At 41.5% G+C, this 23,552-nt stretch overlaps 1 protein-coding gene across 6 annotated transcripts in view; it reads right to left on the minus strand.

Moving 5' to 3' along the window:
- The window catches only part of LOC140897144 (translocating chain-associated membrane protein 1-like), a 52,519-nt gene that overhangs the window by 13,554 nt on the left and 15,413 nt on the right, over positions 1 to 23,552 (minus strand). Inside the window, exons 2-9 of one of the 6 annotated variants that reach the window (XM_073309510.1) lie at positions 19,779 to 19,839; positions 12,327 to 12,445; positions 11,073 to 11,189; positions 10,925 to 10,983; positions 10,217 to 10,301; positions 9,909 to 9,979; positions 5,423 to 5,527; positions 2,304 to 2,447 (exon numbers count right to left, since the gene is read on the minus strand). In XM_073309510.1, the coding sequence (XP_073165611.1) occupies positions 2,304 to 2,447; positions 5,423 to 5,527; positions 9,909 to 9,979; positions 10,217 to 10,301; positions 10,925 to 10,983; positions 11,073 to 11,189; positions 12,327 to 12,445; positions 19,779 to 19,839 (761 nt within the window). Of the gene's footprint in view, positions 1 to 2,303; positions 2,448 to 5,422; positions 5,528 to 9,908; positions 9,980 to 10,216; positions 10,302 to 10,924; positions 10,984 to 11,072; positions 11,190 to 12,326; positions 12,446 to 19,778; positions 19,840 to 23,552 lie in introns of those variants that run through there. The other 5 variants (XM_073309516.1, XM_073309512.1, XM_073309514.1 and 2 more) reach the window with 5 other exon arrangements.

Consider the following 23,552-nt stretch of genomic DNA (forward strand, 5'->3'; position numbering starts at 1 on the left):
TATCGGAGCTTGTCCCACCATCAGGGAACCTCACTCCGAACCAGGGCTGGATCCTGAGCAGTCGCTCCCAGGTGACCAGGACAGAGCGGAACAGTGGCTCTGTCCCGACTGATGCCGGTCACTCCACCTGGAGTCTCATCTGGAGCGGGGTCTTAGGGACCAAGTGGTGCTTGATGGATCCGTGACAGCTTGTCTCACGCTTGACAAGCGGTACCAGGATGAGGAGCAGGACCGGGAGTTGGAAAGGGCCCAGTGCCGGGAAGCACCTGCACGCAGTGATACCCTCCTAGGGGGATTGGCAACGGTCCGAGGATCGGTTACATTGATCCATTGACAGGTCCCTGGAGCGGTACCGCGGTCTTGGAGATACCAGGTGCCGGGACCGGTACTCCTGCCGGGGGGCGCATGCCTCTAAAGGTATGTGGCTGGCGACCTGCACCTTGAGCCTCTCTACCCAAGGTTCATGGACCAAATGGGGCTGCACTGCATCTGCCTTTTGCAGTCAGATGCATGGTGGCTACTGGAGGGCAAGCATTTGCAGGACATCCCCCACAATGGGGAATGGTGCTGCTGACGTGGGGACCGAAGCAGTCTGAATGCAGGTTTACCCCATGACCGGAGAACTGTAGGAGCCGGTGTGGGCAGCACATGGAGGGACATGATCTCCTGTGCTGCCTGCAGTGCCTCTGGCGTGGACAGCACCCGGAGCTGATGGAGGCCTCTGCTGCTATCTGGGGTAGCTGGCGGAGTGCAGGTTGGGCTACATCGCTCCACCAGAGCTTGGGCCTGAGATCCTGACGTCAGTGAAGAGTTGCCCGGCCTTGGACCTTGATCGCACCCAGTCTTATCCTTTCCCTTGCGGGAGGTTGGAGACCAACCTCGCACCACCTTCTTGGGCTTCTTGGTAGGAGCCATGGATGGGGACCAGTGCCGGTCAGTGGATGGTCCCGGTGGGGTGCTGTGTACTGAGGTCACTGTACTTGGTGCCTAGTTGGAGTGTTACTCCAGTGCTGGGGTGAGGGCCGACTCCATAAGGAGTGCTCTTAAACGAATATCGCACTCCTTCTTAGTCCTTGGCTTGAAGGACTTGCAAATTTTGCACTTCTCACTAATGTGCCCTTCACCCACGCAACGCAGACAACTGCTGTGTGATCACTAATGGGTATGGGCCTCTTGCAGTGATCACAGGCTTAAAGCCTAGGGACCAGGGCATGCCCCGTCCCGAGAAAAAGTCCCATTTGGGACCTACAAAGTCTCTAACTATAGCTAATGGATTTATAAACACTAAATAGAAAACCATATACACTACAATACAAGAGATAACTAGTTTGTACGAACAAGCAGCAACAGCACTAGCTGAAGCAGCAACAATTCCAGCACCATCACTGGCATCAAGAAGGAACTGAAGGGGGGGAAACTGGCGGTGCCCTATATACCCTGGCATGTGCGCACCACTCCAGGGAGCGCCAGAGCCGGTCCCCTATGGATACTGCTGAAGGAAAAACTTCCAGCACTTATGGAATGGACATGAGCAAGCACTTGAAGAAGAATTTAAACCTCTCACACTGATGGAAACCAGATCTGGCCAAGGAGCACATCGAAGACAGGGCATATAGTCTGCATTAAATAAATGGGAGCTCCAGGTAAATACACCAGGGGAAAGTACCCAGGCTTATCAAGGAAATATAACAGACAGCCTTCAGTGGCTGGTACCAAATTGTACAATTGCAGCCTCCTCTACCTTAGATCTAAGTGATCTAAGAATGAGATTTGATGATGACAAAGCATACAAATTCAATTTCCTTTCCACCTACTGAATGAACAGATTGTTGGGATACAGGTTAAACAGTGGAGCTCCCAGTGAAAATTAATGTAACTTCAAAAATGAGCAAGCAAGAACGAGCATATTAGAAGATTGCTTGGGTTTTTCTAAAGAGTCGTTGATCAAAAGTGAAGCAATTGATATCTCAAAATTACAGTATGTTCATAATGACCCCAGGGAAAGTTTAAAGCAAAAAGCTCACACGATGTTATGCAGGATCTTTTGCACGGTAGTCATATCAATTCAATTATAAAAACACTGATAAAGAAAAGCAAAGAGATTTCTTATGTTTAGCACGTATTTTGTAATAGCAGTCCCTGCTTTGTGGAAAAGATAAAATTCTTCCACCCCAAAAGCCTGGGAAAAAAGCCACCCAGGAAAATTCTCCATCAAAAAGCTCTACCATCTTGGAGAGGTATATTGAAAGCATTCTGAAAGTGTCACTTTACTCAAACATGAATGTCTACTAGCTTTATTATACCTCACAGTGAGTACATTGAAGTTTCCGTCTGCTATGGAAAAACCTGGATTCTCTACTCTTGCCAGACCAAATCCAAATGTGAGAACAGATAAGGTTAGGGTCAAAAGACGAGCCATTACAAACAGTAAAGCCCAAAAGGTAAATCTGAAAAGGAAATAATAAAATTAATGCGTCTTCCCCCTTGGTTAACTGTACAAAGCTGCCTTCTATTAAGCTTCCTTGAGCACTGAAATTTAAGATGAAAAGGAAAGGTATATTGAGATGAACAACAATTACAGGAATTCTACATCTAGTTCTCCACCCACAACAGTGAATTCTGCCACCCATCCATATACACTCAATTATGCCTCCAATAAAACTTCCCCCCCCCCCCCAATATAGAAGTTAAATTTTATTTTCAAATGCGTGCTTAGAAATTTCCAAATGTGGGGTCTATAATGGCAATTACACGTATTGCCACATGAAATGCACGTAGAATGCACTACCTTTCTACTTTGTAGGTAACTTAGAGCAAAGTGACATCATTTTAATATCCAAGCTTGCAGAGAACACAAAATTTGGTGGATAAACATTGAAAAAGACAATGAAAAGTTACAGGCATCTATTATGAATTCCCCAACTATTTTTCTTTTTAAATGTTAGTTGGCTGTAAGATAAGATCTCCATTATTTTAAAACATTAGCATATTTCAGTTAAAAACACAAAATAAAAAAGTTAGATAACTAACTAAACTTTAAAGTCTTCCTCATCAACCCTCATCCTATATTCTGGAGATCTTCAAGATAGCCATCACTAGAGACACTGCTGAAGCCAAGAGCTGGAACCAGAGGCACGCCCAAAGGGAAAAAAAAGACACTACCATTGCTTGTCCCACATCCCTGCCAGTAGCCAGGATCAAGAATTTGAGGTCCTCCAACATGCAGCAATTTGGGGAGGTAAATAGAGATTACTGACTGATTTGATTTACATTCTGAACGCTGCTGTCTCAGTGAGGATTGATCAGACCTCTCACAGAAGTCAGTAAGGGAGAAATTCATCTGTTACCAATTTGGAGAGCAAAAGCTTTGGTTCTAACCAGTTGAACAGGACGTGGCCTACTGATATGGTGACGCTTAATCTAGGAGAATACCATGAGAACAAACTATAGAAAGCAGTTCTAAAAGATTTCAGCAGTACAGAAGTTTTTACATCATGCCACTTAAATTATTATTGGATAAAAAACTGGAACTATTTTCAAAATGAAAAGTGCATTCAGAATCTCAATTCAAACACAGCTTGTTCAATAAATCTCAAACTTAAAAAGAAAAATACCCAACACTCCTATACTCAGCCTGTGACAGCTCAAGCAGAAGTTGTTGGGTTTTTTTCCTCCTAGGAAAATAAGCCAGGGTTTTTGGAAAGCTATGAGAGTGGGAATTTATAACCTTAAATACGAAGTTACTAATAGCCTGGAAGCCCGCATGGAGAAATGGCTCTTGATGGTTTATTGTTCAAGATTATTTTTATTATAAACAGCAACATTTTAGTTCTCCTAAAACACTCAAAATGCTTCTCTAACTCATCTTTTAAGGCAATAAATAAAAATAAGGAATGGAAACCTAAGATTAGGGTAGCACACAAAGAATGGTAGTGTTTCCTAATCCAAGGAAGCCTGTCCCTATCCTGAAGAACACATTGTTTGATCAGGCAGAACGGGGAATACAACATAGTATTTGTATTACAGTAGTGGCCAGATGTCCTGATCAGTACTGCAGTCCTGTTACATTGGGTGCTACACAAATAAAAGTAGATAGGGTCCCTGGTCTGGAGAACTTACAGCCTAAGATGAACAACTTAAAAAAAATGGGAGAAAGAGTTGTTTGTTTGTTTTTACTTTATTTGCATTAATACATATTGACTTTCTCCAAATGACCTTCAGCCTAATTATTTAAATGCTGGTGTTAGGAGTTGAGACAGAAACAGGTCTTGGGTAGAGATATGGAGAAGAGAGTAGTAGCCTTACAGATTAGTTCAAAGAGGACTGTGTATGCATAAGAGGCTGTGTGGAAGAAAGCAAGATGACATTTGTAGAAGTCTCACATGAGTAGGCAGTCAAGTCTTGCACAGCTAGGAGCGTGGAGGGAGACACTACAAGAGATATGAGTGGAAAAGTGGAGCAGAATTGCAAACAGACATGAAGGTTAGGATTTGAGTAAAAAGTGTTCAGATTGATGCAGAGCATCCCTCTTATTAGTTACTTACTTCTTTCTTGTAAGTTTCATCTTCCTCCCCTTTGCTCTCACACAAAGTTCATTTCCTCCACCCTCATTCTACAAACCAGTCCTCTTGTCTTTCCCCTTCCCAGCTTTCCCAGCTTTCATGCAAGTGTCCTTATAACTCTACATCTCAAAATAAGTGAGCAATTCACTCAAGATACAGAACAATTTTACTTTATATGCTGTTTGAAACTGTTGCCTTCCATAAATTATAAGTATTTTACTTTCACTTCCTGTCCACCCCTTGCAAAGAAAGAGCAGAATATAAAACTGATAATGCAAAGACTGATTTTCTTCCTATCATAAAAGTAATACACATTGTTTAGACTGTCTGTGCATTTATTACTATAAAATACTGGTATAATTCTGTCAGTTCTTTTGTTTACAATATTGGTTTACAATAATGAACAAAGTTCAAAAACACAAATAGATTCTGAGAGAAGTGTAGTGATTTTGGTGTCCATGTTACTTTTATTCTAAGGTGCACTTGTTTTTAAAACAAAGATCTCCATAAATATACTTGCAATGAAAAATATATTGGAGCAGGTAGGCATTTACAACAGAGATGGCTAATATGTACCCTAGACACGATTTTAACAAATATTACTTGAAAAATTATTATGATCATGAAGTGACAGATCTGTTTCCTTGATTCTACATGACGACACTGGAACTCTCATGGAACTCCAACCAAATAGTAATACTGGGATCACAGATATAGCTTAGGATGTGTGATGTCCTAACATTTGCTTTTTGTGTTACATGCACACAAACATGTTTATGCCAATAGAAATCGCAATAAAGCTCTGAAAATTAAACACAGAGGTAGTAAAATAAAAATAAGATAGTACATGCAAAAATTACCCTTTCTGCTTGTTTTCATCACTGAAGTAGAAAAGACGTGAGGCATGAAAAATGAGCTCCACTAGATAGTGAGATACCAGCAAAATTAGCCCCAGACGTTGAAGGCTGTAATGGAAAATGAAGGTTACTTATTTGTAACAGAGATTCTTCAAGATGGCCCTGTATATTCACACTTGTGGGTACTGTGCTGCCTTATCGTAAAGCCTTCTTTTAGAAGTGCCAGCTTCAATGCTCCCACTCCTACTCCTACCCCCCTCCTCAGCATCACAACATACCCAAGATGAACATAGGAGATAGAGCACCCTCATCAACTCAATTCCTTCCACCACAAAGCCAGAGATACAGAATAAACAAATATTCTGACAGAGAGGGGAAGGCGATAGGAAATGTGAATAGGCAGAGCTCTTTTGAAGAACCTTGATTACAAGTAAATAACCTTCATTTTTTCATTTGAGCAGCTCTGCATATTCCCATTTATGGAACAGACTGATAAACAGTGCTGAGACTAACCTAGAGGTGGACCCAGAGTCCTAGTTGAATGGAGACAAGCACTGCCTTGCCAAATCCAGTGTTTGCCCTAGAAGCCGAGTCCAGAGCATAGCATTTAGTGAAAGTTTCCATCAAAGTCCAGATTGTAGCTTGCAACTTTCAGCAACAGACACCTACCTAAGACAAGCAAAGGAGGTAGCCACACTTGTCTAATGGTCTAATTGCAGCAGACACAAGAATTTTTGCCAGTAGGTAGCATTCAGTAATACATTGTTTAACCCTCTGAGAAATAGTTTGGGAAGAAATCATATACCCCTTATCATTCTTGGCATAAGACATAACCAATCTAGATGATATACAAAAAATTTAGTTCTTTCTAGGTAATAAGCCAGGGTCCTTCTGACATCCAAAGTATGTAGGACAGATTCTCACTGAGTAGAGTGCAGCTGCAGGGGGGAAACCTGGCAAATTAATGGTCTGCTTGATGTGGAAATGAGACACCATGTTAATCAAGAATCTGGGATCAGGTCTGAGAACTACTTATCCTTATGAAAAGACGTGAAAGGTGGATCAGCCATAAGGACATTCAACTCACTCCCCTTGCTGATGTGATAGCAATAAGAGAAGACATTTTGATAGATAAATAGTAGAACACTCAACCAGGGGTTCAAAAGTCAATTTTACCAGCATGACAAACACCAAATTCAGGTTCCAAGAAGAGACAGGATTTCTAACTGGGGGATACACATTTGATAAGACCTTCATAAATCTTTTAACTGAACAAACAAAACAGCAATCTACTAGACAGAGTATGATACGCTGAGATGGCTGCCAAATGAACTTTTAATGATAAGCTAGATAATGTACTTAAAGAATCAGGGGTTAAATACTCCAGAACACAAGGAATGGAAGCCAATGCAGGGGAATCAGATCTTCCCTTCATGCAAGTCTGAAATCTAGAAGCTGATGCTGCTTAAAATGGACCTGTAGACTGTATTCAAGAGTTAATTAGTATATCCTGTACAGATGAAAAACATGACTGCTCAAGAGTAAAGTCAAAGTCTGAATGCCCACACTATTTGGTGAAGTGATTGTGGGTCTGAATGAAAGATCCTGTCCTCCTGCTGGGACAGAGGAAAACACAGGAAGACTTCCAGGGAGTTAAAGGAGATTGGTAAACCACTGCTGACATGGCCAAACTGGGACAATGAGTATCATCTTTGCCATGCCCTGACAGCTCTCTCACTACCTTCTGGATCAATGGAAAACAAGAGGAAAGCATACAGCAACCTCTTTTCCCAGTGCAGAAGGAAGGCATCTGACAGGGGCTGACTGTTCCTGCCTGCTCTTGAACAGAAGAGAAATCTTTTGTTGAACTTTGTTGCAAACAGGTCTACATCTGGTTGACCCCAACTGGAGAACACAGTCTGGACTAACTGATCCTTTAGCAACCACTTGTGCACCCAAGATCTGTCTCTGCTTAGATAATCTGTGAATTCATTGTTTTCCTCTGCCAGAGGTAGAGCAATGGGATAAACTTTGTGACTAATACACCAATCCCATAGACCTATAACCTCTGCACACAGGAGAGTGGAGTGAGCACCTCTTGCTTGCTGAGGTAATACATCACTGATATATTGTCCCTGACCTGGCTGCACAACCCTCCCCTGAAAGGTGAGGAAGAAACAATCTGAGAGCCAGATGAATAGCCCACTAATACGCTCATGTGCAGGTGTAACACTGAGAGACCCGGTCATCAGCGGGCGCGATTGAACCGGGGACCTCTGAAGCTTAATACATGAGCCTCTACCACATGAGCTACAAGCCAGCTGGCTCTTAGCTAAGGCTGTAGAGCAGATTCATTTTAACACACACACACACACACACACACGATGGAACAGAATACCACACCCAGAAGGTGTGCGCGTTACACAGGGGTCTCTCCTGCACAGACCAGTGCCCTTGAACTGTCAAATGGAGATGCTCCACCTAACCTTTGTTTGATGTAGCTGAAGTTACTGTCAGGGATAACTGGAGCACAGAACTGTACACCTCTGAGCATATTCACCCTTACAGACCACCGTTATAGAGAGACTATAACATTCTGAGTCATGGTGATCAACATCTGAAGGCTGTTCTGGCTTGGTCTGTAGACATGAGATATCCAGTGATGCAGTCTCATTATCAGACAAGCAAATGGAGTCACAAAATGTAGCAGCTGCCATAAAGACCACAAGACCCAAGAAGAATTTCGTTCTCTGAGAGGAACACTGTCAAATATTTTACATATGCTTGCTCATTTTGAGAAATCTGTCCTCTGGGAGAAAAGCTCTTCCTTCCACAGAGTGCACTATGGACCCTATAAAGACAATCATTTTAAAGGGGCAGAGAATTGACTTTGGGCAGTAGAAAAGAAGCCTGAGGTCTGAAAAGAGATTGATTGTGAAGACAATATGATTTAACAGGTCTTCATGCACAATGCCCCTCAGTAGCCAATTATCCACATAGGGATAATGAAAATACCCTGATTGCTCAGATGATCCCCTATCACAGAGAGGCATTTTGTAAATACCTTGGGCATCATGGAGAGGCAAAATGGAAGCATCTTGTACTGGAAATGATGCCCAGCCACTATAAATCAAAGTACTTGGGATAATTGTGATTAACAGAAATATAAAAATACACATCCTTTAGATAGAGAGAGTTGTGAACCAATCCATGAGCAACAGTGAAGGGATTTATGGAGGCCAAAGTCAACACCTGGAAATGAAGCCTTTGAGCATATTTGTTCAAGTCCCTTCATCTAGTATCCAATTAAACCCCCACATCCTTCTTTTGAACCAGAAACTAAAAGGAATAAAAGCTCTGACCCCTTAAGTCAGGAGCCTCCTCGACTGCTCCTAAAAGAAGCAACTTTTCCACTTCAAGAAGAATCGCCTCATGAGAGGGGGGTCCCTAAAGAGTGAGAGGTAGGAGAGATGGGGGGGCAGCTATTTGAACTGCATGGCATACCAGGGGTAGTCAATTGGCAGACTGTGGGCCAAAACCGGACTGCCAGACGCCTCAGTTTGGACACACCAATGAAATCCATCTTCCTGGAGCCAAAAGTGAACACTGAATCTGATCCTAGCCCTGTAGCACAGGAATTCGACAGGATCAGTCAGTTGCAAATCATGAAGTATGGCACCAATGATGGTGGCCAAAATCTCTCTCGACTACTCCACCAGAGTCAAGACAGCTGGAGCCAAGTGCATGGCCCTTGGTTCAAACACATGTAGCCTTGGGAGCTTGACTTCGGGGGCATCCAGCCCCAACATAGGGTGTGGATTCTTGGAACCCTTCAGTCCTTTCAAACTACTGGAAACCAAGACTGGCCTCTTAGAACTTGGTTCTGAGGACTGTTCAGATCCAGAGGGTCTGGCCACGAGAGCTTTCTTGAAAAGGAGGAGCTGTAAGCAAGTCTCTGGGACTAAAGGTCCAGCAGATCAAACACCTAGAAAAGGAATGAGTTTCTCCCAAGTACTTGAGGCCCTGAACATAGTCGTGAGATGCTGGGAAGATAGCCAGGCAGGAAATGTACCTTTTGAAACCCAGGTTCTTCTGTTTCTTCAATTCTGCCATAATGCAGAACTGGAAAGAACTGCTAACTAAACTACATACCAACAACATTAACTACATCAAGAAAAGAGGCTCTGGTTCCAAAAAGACCAGAGTGGTTCACATCTGTCCAGGCATGTGGAAGGATCTGAGGTGGTGAGGTTGCTCCGACCCCTATATAGCCTTTGCTTAGTATGTCCTGATGTGAGGGGAGCGGGAAAGATCATGAGAGCGATCTAACGGACACTGCTATTAGAAGGTTTTACCGTAAAGCACCACAAGGCGGCACAGTACCCATAAGTGGGAATATGCAGCGCCACATGAAAAATAGTAAAAAAAAAATTGATATTGGAATAATGAAGTAAAGCTTTTCAGTTAGTAACAATTTACAGATACTTACTTCAATACATAGGCACCACATATGTGAGCAATGTAAAGGCAGATATAGTATAGCTGTCTTGGTATATCTTCCTAAAATTAAGAGAAAACTTAAAGTTAAATTTTAGCTAACCTGCTTTAAAACCCACCATACTGAAATGTGTCAACCTTCCTTATCTTCCTCACTGCTGTACTTCTCTCTGTAAGGCAAAGGAATTCTATTTGAAGTGTGCACCCCATTTAAGTTTCCCACCAAGATTACATTACCAAACAAATCAAGCAATTCAAAATGTATTTTTAAAGTAAAGTAGCAAAGCTTTCAATTCATACCTTTCGAATCTTTTGAAAGTACAATTCTGGGAGTGCATGAAGCCAATAGGCAATCTGGCAGACATAGAAGAATTTTACCTGAAAACTAAACAATAATTTAGAAGGGAAGAAGTTTAGGATGTTAAGTGTTTAGGTTTTTAAAGGATACAATATTTTACCTCATTCCCTCAGAATAAGAAATGCTGACCTATAATACGCTATCCTATATATCAAAGGAATTGCAAACAGAAACTGCTTTATCAGATACTATCAAGTCAAGAAGTAATTTCTTGAATAAGTGTTTACAAATTTCCTTCCTATTTGCAAGTTCTAGATCACCTTTTGGATCATTTTTTTTGTTTTTGTTTGCAGAGTGGAGGAACACGCACCTACCCACCCAGTTCCTTCAGTGGAAGACAGACAGGTTTAGTAATACTGAGTCAGGCAATAATCCTCTAAACACTTCTGCATATGCTTAACTTTACACTCATCGAAATCTGTGTGGCTACTCACATGGTAAAGTTAAACACTGGTACAAGTATTTCCAGGATGGGAGCCTAACACCCCCCCTCCCTCACGCACACTCACACTTGGAATACAGAACAAAGGATTTTCAGCTATTGGTCACTAATACAAATGAAAATGGTCTACATTGTTTATATTACCAAAACAAATTTCTGGTAGCCAACTGTCAAACAGTTAGAAAAAAAGAGAATAAAAAACACTTACAACATGCGAGAATGGGGATAGTCTTTCCATAACAAAGTAGGGTTTGTCATGAATTCTTCCTGGAAAAAAAGTTGTCATTTAAGAACTTTCATAATATTTTAGATGTGTATTTTTAAAACAAATACAGATAGCAATTTGACTTACTTACTGCAGTCAAAATACTTGCTCCCCAGGCAAATGAAAACAAATAGAAAAATGCTAGCTGCCCCGATTCATTGAATTTGCTGTGCTTCGTTTTTGACAAATGGAGACGTCTATTAATTTTCTGAAAACAAGGAACACATTTGGGGGTATAAAATACAGATTAATATTTTACTTTATTGTTATTGGTAGAGGAAAAAAAAGCAAGCTACTTGGCACTTAGCCCTCAATTAAGTAGCCATTACCTCCAAGATCTTCCATTCCTCATGTTAGGCTCTGATCCTGAAAAATATTACATGGGTGCTTAACTTTGTGTGTGAGAAGTCATACTGATGCCTATATGAGAAGTGCTTATGTACTTAAATTTAGTCATGTATTTTTTTTTTCAGGATGAGAGCCTTATTACTTAGTTAGGGTCTGATGCTGTAGGTGTCATTGTAAGGCCAGATTGACCAGGCCCTTTATATTTCATATTTCCAGGTAATGGAGCTCTAGCATACATATACAACAATGAAAATACCGGAACCTTAAGCAAGTCACAAATCTGAGAAGTTATTTGGCAAAGAGGCAAAAAATGAAAACCCAGAAGTTTACAGTCAAAACCTAACTCTGTAGATTTACAGCGATTGCAGAGGAATGTCAATGGTCACCATTAAAGACTGAGGTTAAAAAAAATTGCGTGGAAAACAAAAGTGAAAAAATTCACTAGTTAAAGAAATTCTTATGTTCTGCTTTTTTTCTCCCCCCGCCCGCCCCCAGCTTTAGATAAAAGGAAGAGTGGAAAGTACATTTAGATATTAATTCATATTAAATCAAAACATTTCCAATAAAGCAAAATGGAGGAAGGGGGACAGCATTTTTTATTTATTTATTTATTTTTAATTTAAACAGTTTCTATACTGACTTCCAATTTAAAATTTTAGGGACACGAAGGTTCAATGTAGTAGACAAACTCCTGTTTTTTCCATCCACTTACTAATGGAGAATACTAGAAGAGTCAGAGAAACTGTGATTAAATATTATTTCATTAAATATATTGTTATATAGACACATTTCCAGAATCTAATAATATTTATATCGAATGACAAAGGAACCACCAGCATGTAATGCGTAAATACACCTACATGGTTTTATTTTATTTTGCAACATGACTTATACAAGTGCTGGTGTTATCTTATGTAAGACTAGCAGAACAAACGTGTAAAAAACAGCCTAAATAAATAATTTACATAAGTAAATTATATTCCCATGGTTAACTTACATCTAATATGTATTCTTGGATCACAGCATGCAGAATAATGGCTATAAGCATGTAGAAGAAGATGGTGGCAATGTCTTTTGGACCATATTCATAGAAATGAATGGGTTCACTCCTGTCATCTGAAACAAAGTTTTAATTACTCCAAAAATATCTATTTGAATAGAACGCATTTACTTATGAAATGTTCTATGCAACAGAGAAAGGATAAATACCTTATCTACTTGTTCTCTGGCACATAGTATCCTATGTATCCAAATTCTTGCATCTTTGGCAAATTAATTCTGATCCCCCCTCAAATAGTTTGGAGTATTCCCCACCCCAAATGCAAACAAAACTATAATTGTAAGACTGGAAGGGAAATGCTGTGGGTAGTACCATTGTGTGTCAGCCTCTATTAGTTCTTTCTGGCCTACGCCATAGAAAATATAGAGACCCAGCAAAATTCCATCTCAAGAAGTGTAGCTGTATGGAGAAAGGATATTACCATCAATGTATGGATCTATGTAGCTCAGCTTCATGGATCAATTATAAGTAAGTAATTTACCCTCTCTCTAAAAAGGGCATCTTACATATCCACTGAAATTTAAAAACCTGTTCCATACTTTCCCCACCCATACCCAACAACCCTCGAAGTTCACACGCAGGCTCTTTCCCAGCAATTCACTTCCCTCTCCCTCAGCTTCTCCATTAACCCTAACTTCCCCAAGCCTTTGCACTGCTTCTGAGGGGTGCGGGAATTACGGTTCTGTATTGTAATTTAAATGAATTATTACTCAGAGTTCTGTATTAATATGCCTAGTAAGGAACCTATTTGTCAAAAAACATTTCCTGAATCTTTTGTGTTGTCTGTATTGTTACAGACATACTTGTTGACATGTATTTTGAAATAAATGACAGAAAATAATTGAAACTGATGTGCTTATATTGTGTTATTTTGAGAAATAAAATATACAAAATTTTGCAGAATTTTAAAGTATTGTGTGCAGAATTTTTAATTTTTTGGCACAGAATTCCCTCAGGCATAAGTTTAGTGAAAGAATAAAGCAGAATCCCATTGCTTACAGCAGAGCACATTTATTCCCCCCCCCGCCTTTTGGGGGAGGGAAAGAGCATCTGCCTACAATTCAATGGTTCTCAAACGTTTGTACTGTTGACCCTTTCACATACCAAGCCTCTGAGTGCGACCCCCCTTATAAATTAAAAACATTTTTTATATAGTTTAACACCATTATAAATGCTGGAGGCAAAGCGGGGTTTGGGGTGAGGCTGACAGCTCATGACCCCCCAATGTAATAACCTCGTGATCCCCTGAGGGGTCCTGACCCACAATTTGAGAACCCCTGACCTACATATTCCATATCCATCACTGCTTGCAAACAGTAATGTATGAAAAAATTAGCTGGGGGTTTCTGCTAATCAATGAAGCAAGGTTGGTGAGGTAATATTCAATTAAAAGCATAAAGGCTTTTGCCCAAAAAGATAATGAGCATAGTTGTTTTGTTTTTCCTAGACTTGGAATATTTTGTTTTCTGTAAAAACAGCAAATTTAGTAAACACAATATGAAAACATTACGTAAAGAAATACTGAATGCACAGGGAGGGTGAAGAGAACAAGTGTAAGGTCCTTTCAGCACAGGCGCCGACTTTTGAAAGTGCCAGGGAGTGCTTGACCCCCGGCTCCGCCCCCACTCCACCCCTTCCCCCAAGGCCCCACTCCTGCCCGCCTCTTCCCGTCCCTGCTCCACCACCCTGCCTCTTCCCACCCCCTTCTGCCCCCTCCCCTGAGAGGGCCGTGTCCTTGCTCCTCTCCCCTTCCTCACCAGAGCCTCCTGCCTGCACGCCACGAAACAGTGGATTGCGGCGGGAGGGAGGGAGGAGGAATTGATTCATGGGGCCCGCCGGTGGGCAGGAGGCTCTGGGGAGGGCCGGGGGGGGGGAGCTGACTGGGGGGCTGCCAGTACCATTTTTTCCCCGTGGGTGTTCCAGCCCCAGAGCACCCACGGAGTCGGCACTTATGCCTTTCAGGCATAGACAGGTTATTCTTATTATAGGCAATGCATGTAGCAAAACCTGTAGTTAAGATTGTCTGACACTTACCATTTAAAGAGCCTGTGTTCAGTTGCTTATTACTGTGTTTCCAGACTTTAACTGTTCAGGCTGAAGTTTCCCATGGCAGGTACCTGCCTCAAGCTGATTCCCCCCCACCCCAGTGTTTCAGATAAAGTGGTTCAGTGATTTTTAAGGATGAGATTAGGGAAGTATGCTATTTTGTTCAAATTAAATAAATCTTATAACCATTTTGTTGAGAAGCTCTAGTGTTTCGATGCATCGGAGATGTGGGTGCAGACATGTATTCAACTCAGCTGTCCGCACACCCAAGTCAGGGTAGGATGGTGCTCATCCTCTCCCCTCATAACCCCTCTCATGGCTACATAAGGGCAGCACTGCCCGGACCCTCCATAGTTCCTTTGAACTCCGTAGTTCCTCCCAGCTGGAGACTCCGATGTGGAGGGGCAGAGCATGGGTCATGCCATACATATCTGCACCCACATCTTGAAGAGCAACAGTTACAATACAGGTAAGCAACAGTCTCTTCTTCGACTGCTTGCAGAGTTGTATTCCACTCAGGTGACTCACAAGCTGTTCCAGCAGGAGGTGGGCTCAGAGTCTTTAATCAGTGCGCAGAAGTGCATTCCAAAAATTTACGTCCAATCTTGATGCCATGGTGATAGTGAAATGCCTAGCAAAAGTATCCACAGAAGACCATTCAGCTCTGCAGATATCCACTGCTGAGACATCACTAAGCAGCACAGCAGATGTCCACTAAGCTCTGGTTCAATTAACCTGCAATGATTGTAGAGGTGTCACCTGAGCCACTACATAAGCGGTGGTAATGCAGAGAGTAATCCCCTTGGATATGGTCTGCATGGAAACAGACCTGCATGGCCTTCATTTGCTCAGCATAGGACACAAAGATTCAAGGTGATAAACGAAATGGCTTATTTCTCTCTAAATAAAACGCTAAACACCACCTGACATCTAAGTTATGTAGATGCTGCTCCTTTGCACTTGAATGTGGTTTGGGAAAAAAATATAAGTAAATAACCTGATTAAAGTGAAACACAGATTCCACTTTAGACAAAAAATTGGGTGTAGTCTTAAAGCACTGCCTTGTCCTTGAAGTATACAGAGGATCTTGAAGTGTACAGAGGATCTGCCATTAAGGACTGCAACTCACTAACTCTTCCTGTAGGTGTTATAACCACAAGGAAGGCCATTTTCGGAGAGAGGAGAGCATGTGAACATGTTGCTGCTGACTTAAATAGTGGACTCATCAGCGCTGCCAGGACTGTATTAAAGTCCACAATGGTACTGTTTTTTTCACAGGTGGGAAAAAATGGATAACACCCTTAAAAAAAAATTCTCACCATCACAGGGTGTAAGAATATCAACTTCACTTGAATAGGAGAATGGAAAGAGGAATCGCCACCAAGCGAACCTTCAAGTAGCTCAGTGAGAGACCTGAAGATTTCAAATGCAGCAAATAATCCTAAAAGTGTCCTGAATCTGCACTAATGTGGGCTGAATGTCTTTGGATGTTGCCCAAATCAAAAACTGTTGTCCACTTAGACAAATAGGTAGAGTTTGTAGTTGGTTTTCTACTATTAAGCAGAAAATCTCTAACTACCTCCAAGCATTGCTCCTTCCTTTGATCTAGCCAGGCAGCCTCCACACATTAAGGTGCAGACTACTCAATGCTCGATACACATTCTGGCCATGACGTTGAGTGAGAGGTTTGGGAGGTCAAGCTGACAGAGAGGGGAGGTCAGAAAACCAACGCTGCCTCAGCCATGGGAAGAATAGCAGCCAGGGTAATCATGCAGAATCTCATGTACTTGCTTATGTTTGTGGAGAGCGTGGAGACTGAGGATAGGTCTCATTCCTCCCTTGAATCTGGGGGATCAGGAAGTATTGGGAACAAAACCCCTTTCCATAAAGATAAGGAACCTCCTCTATAGTTCCTAGAGTACACAGGGTTTGTACCTGCTGTAACAGCAGTGACTCAAGATAGGGGTTCCTCTAGAGGGACAGGAAGATTGGAGGGTGGAATGGATAGGAACTAATGGTATAACCCAATCCCACAGCGTTTAAGACCCATCTGTCCACATTTATTGTCTCCCAAGCACTGTAGAAGTGAGACAGCCTATCCCCAAATATTTGGAGCATGGATATGACATTGACAACAATGGTGCTGCTCTCGAAACGCCACTCAAATAGACTGTCTAGCTGAAGAAGGAAGAGGACAGACCATTTGACTAAAACTAGACCAAGAAGGTTTCCTCCTCCATGATTTGTGCCCCTTTCTAAGGAAATCTTGCTGCCTCATGGGGTAGGCAGACTGATGAAAATATCAGTGAGAACAATATTGCCATTGTTGGTTCCCAAAATGCAGTCTCTTTGCGGCTTGGTTATAAATCTCCAATGAGCGTAGCATGGCCTGCAAGTCCTTGAAACGATGTACTGTCTCAGCAGTTGCCTCCGAGGATAGGAGATAGGATAGCTGCCCCACAAGAAGGGCAATGTTTAAACCCCAGTCAGGGCATCCCACAGGGAGAAACCATCTAAGTAAGGGTACTAAACTATAAATATGTACAAAAAGTTACAAAGAGCTGTGAAGACAAGTGTGAAGAAAGATCACACTAAGCGCTGCAACTTTAGCTGGGGGCAGTGAGAAGGAACTGAGAGGGGGTCAGGCAGCACCACCCTTATATAGCCATGGGAGGGATTATGAAAGGAGGAGCATAAGTGCTGCCCCTACTGATACTGGTAGGCAAAATTCTCCAACTTTGATGTGCTAGGCACACACGCGCCTGAGTGGAATACATGTCTTAAACTACTCAAAGAACACTGTCTTGCCTGTGCTCTCACTGCTTCTGTTACTGGCTTCCAGGCAGCATGGAGGAAAAGGAGGAAGTCTAACAGGAATGCAGAAGGGTGAGAAAGGAATGTTGGGGTGGGAATGGGAGCATGAGGGTGGAAAGAGGATTACAGAGGTCTATAACCACTAAAAAAAACCACTCCCCTTCAGAATATGGAATTAAACCCAAGACTTGAGTCTCTATATTCCTCTGCTCTATATTCATCTTCACTTTGCCCTATTGATAAACTGTGCGAATCGTCCCCTGCTTGTGGCTGGCCCACATGGAGATAACAGTCTCTTACTGCTACCAATTACTCTGTTAGTTCAAGTGGTGGATATCTGTAGAGTGGACATAAATGTCTGAGCCTTGCTGGTGACAAACTAGGGTCAAATTCTGCTTTTTCAGTGTTGTGGGGTTGTTGGATTATTTTATTTATTTATTACACCCAAAATACACTATGCTGAAGGAATGTTAAGATTGCAAAATTAAGTACTGAAGGGTGCCAGAATTAAGGGTGCCCATAAAACCATAGTTCAACCTCCTGCTGTGTATACATTATAATACAGTCTTTAATTACATGACCATATGCTATTTTTTCCCACAGCACCTCTGCCTCTGTCAGTGCAGAGAAAGGACAGTGCTGTAGGAATGAATCAGAGTTGTACAGTGTATGAGGCTGTTGTCTACAGGACTGCTGCCTCATTTGTTGCAGGAGTTGGAAGATGTGAGGTGTCTCATAGATACAGAGAGAGGAAAATGTGATTACACCTACAAAAATTGGTAACAAGACTCAAGGGCAGGTGTAGTTCCTGAAGTTATTTTTTAAATATATATTGGATAGATTTCAAGTCAATTGTGTAATTTTAAAATAAATTTATCTTATGGGACGTGAAGCGAGAAGTATTCTTGTCAGCAGGTTAAAGAAGTATGGGCTGGATGAATGCACTATAAGGTGGGTAGAAAGTTGGCTAGATTGTCGGGCTCAACGGGTAGTGATCAATGGCTCCATGTCTAGTTGGCAGCCGGTGTCAAGTGGAGTGCCCCGGGGTCGGTCCTGGGGCCGGTTTTGTTCAATATCTTCATAAATGATCTGGAGGATGGAGTGGATTGCACTCTCAGCAAATTTGCGGATGACACTAAACTGGGAGGAGTGGTAGATATGCTGGAGGGCAGGGATAGGATACAGAGGGACCTAGACAAATTGGAGGATTGGGCCAAAAGAAATCTGATGAGGTTCAATAAGGATAAGTGCAGGGTCCTGCACTTAGGACGGAAGAACCCAAGGCACAGCTACAGACTAGGGACCGAATGGCTAGGCAGCAGTTCTGCGGAAAAGGACCTAGGGGTGACAGTGGACGAGAAGCTGGATATGAGTCAGCAGTGTGCCCTTGTTGCCAAGAAGGCCAATGGCATTTTGGGATGTATAAGTAGGGGCATAGCGAGCAGATCGAGGGACGTGATCGTCCCCCTCTATTCGACATTGGTGAGGCCTCATCTGGAGTACTGTGTCCAGTTTTGGGCCCCACACTATAAGAAGGATGTGGATAAATTGGAGAGAGTCCAGCAAAAGGCAACAAAAATGATTAGGGGTCTGGAACACATGACTTATGAGGAGAGGCTGAGGGAACTGGGATTGTTTAGTCTGCAGAAGAGAAGAATGAGGGGGGATTTGATAGCTGCTTTCAACTACCTGAGAGGTGGTTCCAGAGAGGATGGTTCTAGACTATTCTCAGTGGTAGAAGAGGACAGGACAAGGAGTAATGGTCTCAAGTTGCAGTGGGGGAGGTTTAGGTTGGATATTAGGAAAAACTTTTTCACTAGGAGGGTGGTGAAACACTGGAATGCGTTACCTAGGGAGGTGGTGGAATCTCCTTCCTTAGAAGTTTTTAAGGTCAGGCTTGAGAAAGCCCTGGCTGGGATGATTTAATTGGGGATTGGTCCTGCTTTGAGCAGGGGGTTGGACTAGATGACCTCCTGAGGTCCCTTCCAACCCTGATATTCTATGATTCTAAGTATGTGAGTCAGACCTCTGATATATTATGCCATTATTCAGGATCTAGCTATTTTAGATAGTCATCCCTGAAGTAATGTCTGTAACTTTTAAAGACAAAAATAAATTAATCCATTTAAGAACATAAGACAATGTGTGATTAAAAATGGGAAACATTTAGGAAACCACGTTCAGAGTTACAAAATATTCTACTTGGTATGAAAAGCACCAAGTTATAAAAAGCAAGTGGAAGGCACACCATGCCTAATCAAGTGAAGCTGTGGTGCAATAGCAGTATTAACTATAGCAAAAAAAATCAAAAGTGGTAATTGCTTATCACTAGTGAAGAACTAGGAGCTTAGGTGTTATAATGGTGAGAACATTAGAAATCCCCAAGACAAAAAAGAAATAAGAAAGATTCTGTGAAATACAAGTGAAATGAGTTAGCAGTAAGACCATTATTATTTATAAATGGAGAACTTTTTATAATTGGGTTGTTATGCTATAGAGAAATAGACGGTGGATTTGCTTTATTCTTACCAGTGGTGTACGTAACGTTGTACTGCACAGTAATAAAGATGATGACATACTTGGCTGTGACCTGAAATTTAAAAAAAAAAAAAAAAAAAGAGAGAGAGAGAGAGGAAAAATAGAAAAATTGGCCACATTAACATTCAAAGTTTTAAACCCACACTAAACTACAAGCATAGTAATTCCAGAGCCCCTAAACGCTCCTTCTCAGATGAAGTCTATAAGGAAGAATATGAAATCAATTAAAATAAATTTTGAGGGAACACAGTTACTTTAATGCAAACAGTTATTAATATTTAAATATATTTATGAAGCAGAAACATATAAAGTTAAAGTAACTGGAACTTGGCAAAGAAAGTGGGGATGGGTCCCACTCAGCCAGTCTTGGTTAAAGTTTATACTACTTGCTGATAGTTGATACCATCCACCATTAATGATTTCACACACTCACATCCACTTTTCAAATAAATCATTTAACATGTGTGTCTATGCTATATGGGGCCATGACTTTACTTCTGTGCAGGTGGTCAGACTAGATCATCATGACAGTGCCTTCTGGCATTAAAATCTATGAGTCTATTTTAGCTTAAGGCTCAATGTCATCCTTCTCACACCACTTTACAAAATATTTTAAATGTTGTTTTCAGTACAGAACAGAAGGTACAGAAATTAAAATGACTTTCATTTTCTCCAAAAGTAAAATAGATTCTTTAAATCCTATTAATATTAGTCAAATGAGTAAGTCCAGCAGACTTTTAAAACTAGATTTTTATACCATGCCCATCACTGTAGCATCCAAGTACCTAGGCCTCCCATAGCAAATAGATCTATCTGAATGTATGTATTCAAATTCCTGGGACATAAAGCCAGAGATGGATACCCACGAATCACTTGTGAATTTGAATGAGAGAGAAGCACACACACTGTTGTAACATGCACAAAGTGTAATCCACTGTACGCTCTCTTTTAAATTGACCGGCATTGGAAAGATTTATAAGGAAATATGAGTCATACCAGAAAAAGCTTTTCTCATGTATTATGAAATCTATAATTTCTAGTAACATGGATATAAGGATGCACAGAAATATACAGTTATGTAAAATATACACAAACTCAACTAGCACTGAGGAAGCTGCAGTGGCATAACAAATTTTTTAAAAAGTAAACATCCAAATTTAACGAATGGGTCAAAACTGCACATGAATCCCTTGTGTGAATAATTAAGTTATACTGTTTGGGGTACATACATGTGAACCTCCTATACCAGAAGACCTAGAACGTAAAGGAACTCTCTTTTAAAAACAGTTCTCAATGGGAAAAAGGAGTTCTGTCTTTTTCTCTTGTGAAATGATAGTTTGACTTGTCTCCCTGCTGTGGGAATGGCAGCCAAGTGTCTGCTACCAAAAGACAAGTAAGAAGAATATATTGCCATGTAGATGCAAGTGCCAACAATACCAAATTAAAAGGAAAGAGGCTAGCAGAGCCCTCCCATGCCCCTTAGTGAGCCAGGCATGGGCCATGACCAAAACACCATCTGTTCCAGATCACTACATAGGCTGCAGCACTGTAATTCCCAGAGGGTGGTACCTCCCCTTCACCTGCAGCAACACCAGAAGGCAGCTCCTTTACAGCCAAAGGGAATACTGAAGACGTCAGCAGTTCTGACATTTGCATGTGGTTCTGTGGGGTTGGCGTACTGACTGTTGGGTGGGGGAGAAGTCTGGGCACTGGGCTTCAACTGCCACATTCCTTCATTTTCAGTTTTTACCAATTTTCCCCCAATTTTTTTCAAGTTTTTAAATAAAACCCAATAAATTCCTGGGAAATAATTAAAAATCAAAAACAAAGGGCCTTATCCATAGTTGAGTTCTGCACTTCCAGGGATTCAGCCTTTTAGGTATGAGAGTGTGAAATATAGCTTATCCTTCCCCAAGTTACAGCATGTAAGAGTGGAATCCACAAAGCAACTTAGGCTCCTGACTCCAATGGAAGTTAAGAGCCTAAGTTGCTTTGTGGGTTCAACTCTTAAGGCCTGTCTACACTTCGAGGTGCTACGGTGGCACTGCTATAGCACTTCAGTGAAGACACTACCTATGCCAACAGGAGGACTTCTGTTGGCATAGGCAATCCACCTCCCCAAGAGGCGGTAGCTAGGTTCCGTCAACCTACTGCTGTCTAAACCAGAGGTTAGGTCAGTTTAAATGCATTGTTCAGGGGTGTGGATTTTTCACACCCCTGAGTGACAGTTATAGTGATCTAATTTCCTAGTGTAAACCAGGCCCTTGATCTCTTTGTACAGAAAAAAAATGGTCTGAGAACTTACATGTAAATTGGTTAGAGTTAAAGTTTTCAAATGGGTCCTTTAAGAAATTTAGCACTGTCTGCCAAACCATTCCACACCCACAGCCCCCACAAATGATTTAATTGCAGACACTGTCTATCTACACTAACAATTGTCCAGTAATGTAAATTTTGGGTAGATCTGGTAAAATGTAGTTTTTTAAAGGATTTAGGAATAGTAGTCATTTTTTCCCTTCTTTGTAACTGGAAGTTTTTCCTTCAAAAGAAACTGAAGAATAGTGTTCTTAAGAAAGCTTCAGAGGAGAATTTACCTCTTTCAAAATGGCTGCTATCTCATACTGCCCTCAAAAGGGACTGAAGCCACAGGCTTTCCTTAGTAAAGATGTCAACTGACTCTATTCATCTACTCTTTTTTGCCTTCTGACTTCATAAGAAAATTCTATCTTCTCTGAATGTAACTTGTCTTCACCTTTGCCCTTCAGGCCAGAGATGGTCTTTTTCTTTCTTTGCAGAGCACCCAGCACAATGGGACTGCCGTCCTCCTAATTTGAGCCTCCATAATATAAATATTGACTACTGTTAAATGCAGCCAGTGGCCTCAGTCCCATTAAGAACAAATGGTGATGGAAGGTATGAGTTTCTCTGAAGAAGATTTTATATGCCAGCCTACGCTGAAGGATAAATCTTTTGGTTATAAATATTGGCAAAAAAGGAGGACAAAAAAAAAAAACCAAAAAAACCCCAAAACAAAAATAAAAACAAAACCCCCCCACACCTTAATTTTAAAAGTTTCTTTAAAAAAATTATATATATATGAATACACACACACACACGTTGCACTGTATCTACTCAAACAGGCGGGGTAGGAGTATGACACTGGGGTGTGTGCACACAGGGAAGTGTTATGAAAGATGTGAGAGCAGGAGTGAGTGATGGGAAAAAAGAATGGTTACTTACCCTACAGAAATTGTGGGGTTTTGAAATGTTATAGTTAGTATGGATCCCACTGAAGGTGCCCATGTGCCTCGTGTGTGAGATCAGATATTTTTCAATAGCAATCTCTGTCAAGGCCACACATGCAGCCTGTGCCTCCCCATGCTCCGATATGAGGGCATAAAAGGCTGTGACCCTCCCTCAGTTCCCTTATAATTCAAAGCCCATGTTGCAAAGAACTTCAAAAAGCAGGAATAAAGGGTGGGTCATGGAGCCACATTGACTACATCATCTCAAAAAACAAAACAAAAAAAACCCATCACACAGTTACCACAGAGAAGTAACTTCATTCTTCTTTTTTCAGAGTAACAGCCGTATTAGTCTGTATTCGCAAAAAGAAAAGGAGTACTTGTGGCACCTTAGAGACTAACCAATTTATTTGAGCATAAGCTTTCGTGAGCTACAGCTCACTTCATCGGAGCTGTAGCTCACGAAAGCTTATGCTCAAATAAATTGGTTAGTCTCTAAGGTGCCACAAGTGCTCCTATT

This window comes from Lepidochelys kempii, chromosome 13 (genome assembly GCF_965140265.1).
Source record: "Lepidochelys kempii isolate rLepKem1 chromosome 13, rLepKem1.hap2, whole genome shotgun sequence".
NCBI lineage: Eukaryota > Metazoa > Chordata > Testudines > Cheloniidae > Lepidochelys > Lepidochelys kempii.